Source organism: Malaclemys terrapin, chromosome 9 (assembly GCF_027887155.1).
Source record: "Malaclemys terrapin pileata isolate rMalTer1 chromosome 9, rMalTer1.hap1, whole genome shotgun sequence".
NCBI classification, from domain to species: domain Eukaryota; kingdom Metazoa; phylum Chordata; order Testudines; family Emydidae; genus Malaclemys; species Malaclemys terrapin.
Window position 1 is genome coordinate 44,020,212 of NC_071513.1, and position 6,000 is coordinate 44,026,211.

The following is a 6,000-nucleotide window of genomic DNA, read 5'->3' on the forward strand; positions in this document are numbered from 1 at the left end:
CACCGCTTGTTCGGGGTGGTTATTTTATCGCTGGGAGAGCTCTCCCCCGGCGATAAAGCGTGACTACACTGCCCATGTCAGAATGCGGCTGCAGCCATGCTGTAACGTGGGTAGTGTAGACACCCTAAGAAAGGAGAATAGTGTTCTTACAGATTCTGGGTTTAAGGGATTATTCTTGGAACTGAGATGTAAAATAAGGCAGGGAGCCTGCAGGGTCTGAGGAGCACCTGGGACAGCACCTGTCTACAGGTAAGAAGACAGGGCAGAGAGAAACGTATCCCATGGGATACAGAAGGGCCAAGGTTTAGATAATGATACTGCTTTTGGGGGCTGGGGGATTGGAAATGTCCCCCACATGGGGTATCCTTCCACTCCCCTTGCTGATCTTGAGGAATAGCTTGAAGATGCTCTTCCAAGGAGCACATCTCCCCAGCTGTGTTGTTGTTTCCATGTAACTGTACAGCTGGCAATTGTGAGGCAAGCTCCGTGAGCCGTATGGATTTCCCAGCATTTCTGGGACGCGTAGATTTGATCCCTAGAGAGCAAGACTCAGCTTCAACAACATAAAACTGCACATCAAATAAAAACTGTGCAGTGTCTCACACTCTAAACATGAGCCAGAGAGCACCAGGATTGCAAGAGAGAGTTCCTGGAATCAGCCAGAGAGCATGAAGGTGTTTACAGCCGTGAGAGGGAGACTGACTGCAATCAGGGATTCTGGACTCGTTCAAGGTTTCCAATAAATACATTTTCCTGCATCCAAAGGAACCACAAGCACCTCAGTCCCAAGAGAGGTGCCTGCACCGGAGACCAGAATCAGAGGAGTCAGAGCAAGGTGCAGAAATCTGGAGAGGTTGTGGGCGGTGCAGATGGGAAGGGGAACAGAGTAGAGTCAGGTCGTCCTCCATGTACTGGGGGAGCAGAGCGGACGGTTGTGACAATTGGGCTGTAACTTTTCCCTGCTTTGGAATTTATCATGGAAACTAGGTCATGTTAGTTTCAATGAAGAACGTTATGAACAGGTGCAAGAGAACCACAGAGACACTGGGTTAGTCGGAACGAAACAGGCCACTTTGATGTAATCCAAGGAATGCTGAAATGATGCTAAGTAAAATCAGATGATGATGTGGAGCCAAAATTAGGATGTTGGATATTAGGCCTAATTGGTGGAGAAAATAATGAGGGGCTGGACCATTCTGCCCACCATTCCCTCTGTGGGTCCTTAAAGAAAGGAAAGATGGAATGAAGACAGAAGAGGAAGAACAGATGGAGGCTACTGGAGCAAGCTTCACCATCATAGGTGCCATCCCCTGCCCCCGTTTCCTGGGACCCTGAGCCTTGGTCATCCTACTCCTGAGAGATGTCCTGACCAGACCGAGCCAGAGGGAGGAGCCTAGCTGACATCGCCACCTCTCTCAGCTCCATCTGAATTACCAGCATCTGGGATGACAGTTTTACCACCTTTTGACACTGTCAAAAAAGGGCTATTCTGTATAAAATCACCTTTTACAGCAGCTCACGCCCACCTCAGCCAGCTTCATCTCTTTCCCCCCAAAAGACAGGCTCTCCCCTATTCACTGTGTATCGGGGGAGGGAGAGCAGAGAGGAGGCTGGGCACTCGCTGTCTATCTGTGGGCGGATAGAGAGGAGGCCAGGCAGTCGCTGTGTACTATTTACTATGGCTAAACATAAATGTGTCCAAAGAATGCAGACCACATGTACAGTGTGGGGGACTCTATCCTGGGAAGCAGTGACTGTTACAAAGATTTCAGGGGGTGGATAATCAGTTGAACATGAGCTCCCAGTGCTACATTGTGGCCAAAAGAGCGAATGCATTCCTGGAATGCATAAACAGGGAATCTCGAGTCGGAGCAGAGAGGTTATTTTACCTCTGTGTTGGGCACTGGTGCGACCGCTGCTGGAATCCTGTGTCCAATTCTGGTGTCCACAACTCAAGAATGATGTTGATAAACTGGAGAGGAGTCAGCCAAGAGCCACAAAAACGATTAAAGGATTAGAAAACCTGCCTTATGGTGAAGGGGCTCTATCTATTTAGTTTAACAAATCGAAGGTTAAGAGGTAACTTGATCCCAGTCTATAAGTACCTCCATGGGGAAGAAAACAATCTAGCAGAGAAAGTTATACCACGATCCAGTGGCTGGAAGTTGAAGCTAGACAAATTCAGATGGGAAATAAGGCACAATTTTTTATCTGTGAGAGTAATTAACCACTGGAACAATTTACCAAAGGTTGTGGTGGATTCTCCATCACTGACAATTTTTAAATCAGGATTGGATTTGTTTCTAAAATATCTGCTCTGAGAATTATTTTGGGGCAGTTCTCTGGCCTCTCTTATACAGGGGCAGAGGGGTCAGACTAGATCAAGGGTGGGCAAACTACGGCCCTTCAGATGTTTTAATCCGGCCCTTGAGCTCCAGCCGAGGAGCGGAGTCAGGGGCTTGCTCCATGCAGCTCCCGGAAGCAGCAGCATGTCCCTCCTCCAGCTCCTAGGTGGCCATGGCCAATGGGAGCTTCAGGGGCGGCGACTGAGGACAGGGCAGCCCATAGAGACGCCTGGTTGCGCCTCTGTGTAGGAGCTGGAGGCGGGACATGCCGCTGCTTCCAGGAGCTGCTTGAGGTAAGCACCACCTGGAGCCTGCATCCTTGACCCCCTCCTGCGCCCCAACCCCCTTCCCCAACCCTGATCCCTATCCCGCCCTCCAAACCCTTCAGTCCCAGCCTGGAGCACCCACCTACACCCCAGAGCCTGCACCCCCAGCTGGAGCTCACACCCCAACCCCCTGCCCCAGCCCAGAGCCCTCTCCCGCACCCTGAACTCCTAATTTCTGGCCCCACCTCAAAAAAGCCCGCACCCCCAGCCAGAGCCCTCACCCACTCACGCACCCCAACCCCCAATTTCATGAGCATTCATGGCCCTCCATACAATTTCCATATCCAGATGTGGCCCTCGGGCCAAAATGTTTGCCCACCCCTGGACTAGATGATCACAATGGACCCGTCTGGCCTTGGAATCTATGAGCCTATGAGCTAGGTAGATCTGCAGCATCATGGGAGGGTGGGCAGGAACTGTGATTAGTGGGGACTTGCTGACCAGCAGACCCTGCCTGGAGCTTACACCCCATGCCATGGTCCTCTTAGAGACTCTGGAACAGGGCTCCCTTCTGGTGGATGCTTGAGCCATTAAAAAACTAAGGAAATGACTGGACAAAAAACATTGTTAGTATGAGGTTAAGGTTCAGAGCGTGCCCACAGATTGGTCAAATTAGGGTACAAATCCTCACAAGAATGGTGTGATTATCAAAAACCAACCGGTAAGCAGCCAGGCTATTCAGAGCCAAGGTAACTTTACAGCGATGCAAACATATCAAAGCATGCAAATCCACAGCAAAAGAGGGCAACCCACCTTGTAGTGGTACCCCAAGGTGATCAGAAATGGAGCCAGGTTTAGCCATTCGCCACAGACCAAGATCTTCACACAAAGTTAGAATGGCCCATGCACAGGACCAACAGCTGTATTCTGCAGATTCCTGCTCAGATACACAGCTGACTCCTGGAGGCTGCCGTTCCCCACACTCTGCTGCTTACTCAGGGGCTGGTCCTGACAGAGGCTGCTCAGCACAGCACAGGATCGGATCCTGCCAACTCCACAAGCCAAGATGCTCTCTTGGCTGAGTTATCGACTGAGCCTCTGCTTCCAGAATTAGAATTGCTCTGAGCTTAGTTTGCCGCTGCTGGGATTTTAATCTCTCTTGCTCTCATAATGTCAGTCACAGCAGGCCACCGGGGCACGCTCCAGATCACTTGCCATCTGCTTGTGGAGCTGCCCAGTTGGGCCACTGATCTTCCCTGCACAAGTCCAGGCTGCACTGACCAGCACTTTGGGGTTGGAAAGTCCATTGCACATGCCCACAGCTTGACCTTTAGTCAGTCTGTCATGCGGGGCCCACAGGTCAGTGCCCACAGGAGCAGGGCCAGCTTTAGGCCGATTCAGCTGATTCCGCTGAATCGGGCCCCGCACCTAAGAGGGCCCCGCAGCTGTCTACCCTACCCCACCCCTGCCCCCAACTCACTTCCCCATCCTCCCCTCCCCTGAACGCTCCGCCCCCCTGCTCCTCCCCCTCCCCTGCTTCCCACGAATCAGATGTTCGCGGGAAGTCTGAAAAGAAGCAGGGGCAGGCGGGAAGCAGCAGGTAAGCTGGGGCGGGGGGGCGCGGCGCGGCCCAGTCCGGCCCCAGCCGAGCACCCCCAGCCCCGTCCCCAGCGGCTCTGGCTCCAGCCTGGCTCGGGCCCCGGGGCACTGGCCCCGGTTCCGCCTGAGCGCGCCGGCCCGGCCCTGCGGCTCCAGCCCCAGCCCAAGCACCTCCGGCCCCAGTCCCGGGGCACCGTCCCCGGCCCCAGCTGAGCGCACCGGCCCGGCCCCAGACCTGGCCGAGCGACTCCGGCCCGGCTCCGGCAGCGCACCCCCGAACCCAGCCCCAGCAGCTCCGGCCCAGACCCAAACCCCGCGACCACGGCCGGCCCTGCCAGAGGGACAGGCCCCCGGGGCCAGCAGGAGCTGGAGTACTCCGTTACAGGTCTGGGGGATGGGGGCAAGGAGCAGCAGTACTATTGCCCTTTCTAAGAAGAAAACCTCACTTGTTTTCTCTGGGATGCCGAGCAAAGAGACTTGCCTTAATTTAACCCTAAACTTCCGACTCAATCCTGAGACAGGTAAACTTCCTACTCAATCCCAGCCCAAGGCAGTGAAGGGAAAGGCTAGACATTCGACCCATGGCAGTGAAGGGAAAGGCTAGACATTCGATGGGGTGAGGAGGATAGATTAGATAGATAGGCAGGCTCAGGGGGAACAATGGTTTGTCCCAGGCTCAGCCCGTCTCTCCAGGCTGGTGCCATCTGAATGAAGATTCTAACCAACATACCAGAAAGGAGAAGCATCCAGGCCCATGTGGTCCAGCGAGAAGAGGGCATGTTTCCTTGGCAGTCCGGAGCCTTCTTCTGCCAGGTGGGATCAAAGAGCCCAGGTCTGAGTCTCTGTCTGACTCCCAATCCCCCTCCTGTACCCGCTAGATAGCAATTCCTTAGTCAGCAACAGGCAGGAGGCTGGCTTTCAGAATCTTTTCACTTCCTCTGCCCTCCAGTTCAGATTCTTGCCACCAGATAAAAGCAAACAGATAACACAGCAAGGGACAGGGTCCCAAAGTCCAAAGATCTGCCCAAAGGCAGCAGCAGTGACAGACAGTATCAGAGAATCCAGCCTAGGCCTGCTGCCCTGGCACACTCGTGGGTAAGGCTGGGGCTTGAAAAGGACTGGAAAAGAAGCAGCATATGGGTATGTGCCTTGCTTTGCTCTTGCCGGCTCTTTTGAGGGCCTGAAAGGAGATATGTCTGACCGAGTGTTTACGCTAGAAAGGTCAGGGATACGGGGTCTCCCTGGAAGTCTCACAGACCCAAAGATCTGGCGTAGAGGCACCCTTTGCTCTCAGCTGGCAGGAGTGGGGCGCAATCCTTCACATTCAGACGTTTAAGGTCACCAGGTTTACGAAAGCCGGCAACATTTAAGGGCTTTAAACAACCTAAGTGAAACCCCTCCCTTCTCAAGTGCTCAGCTTGCAGTTCCTTGAGAGATTATCATCCTGAGTTCCCCAACTGGCCACAGAGCCTTTTAGAAGAAAGAAATAAGGGAGACAAGACCCAAATGTATACCTTAAAGAACAAGCAGCAGACAAACAAACCCCTTTGCAGGCCCTCTTTTTGCATCATAAAAGCCACACACAAGGGCACAGAGCCAATTATTTTCCTTTGCAGCTGACCTTAGTCCAGGCCAGAGGGAGGCTGTGGGGCTCAGGTGGGACCGTGCCAGAACAGAAGTGCAGGAGACAGATGGACCTTCTTTTCCTTCCCCCAGTCTCCTGGCCTGTTTGGGGCAGAGGAGGGCAGGGCTTGGGCCCCACTCACCCCAGTGCCTACTCTTACACTTTC

The 6,000-nt window shown here is 53.5% G+C and overlaps 1 protein-coding gene across 1 annotated transcript in view; it reads right to left on the bottom strand.

Annotated features, from left to right (window-relative positions):
* Positions 1-5,168, bottom strand: part of XPNPEP2 (X-prolyl aminopeptidase 2) — a 29,824-nt gene extending 24,656 nt beyond the window's left edge. The window contains exon 1 of the mRNA XM_054040862.1: positions 4,941-5,168. Within this exon, the coding sequence (XP_053896837.1) occupies positions 4,941-4,989 (49 nt within the window). The 5' untranslated portion in view covers positions 4,990-5,168. The remainder of the gene's footprint in view (positions 1-4,940) is intronic.
* Positions 5,169-6,000: the final 832 nt, after the last annotated feature.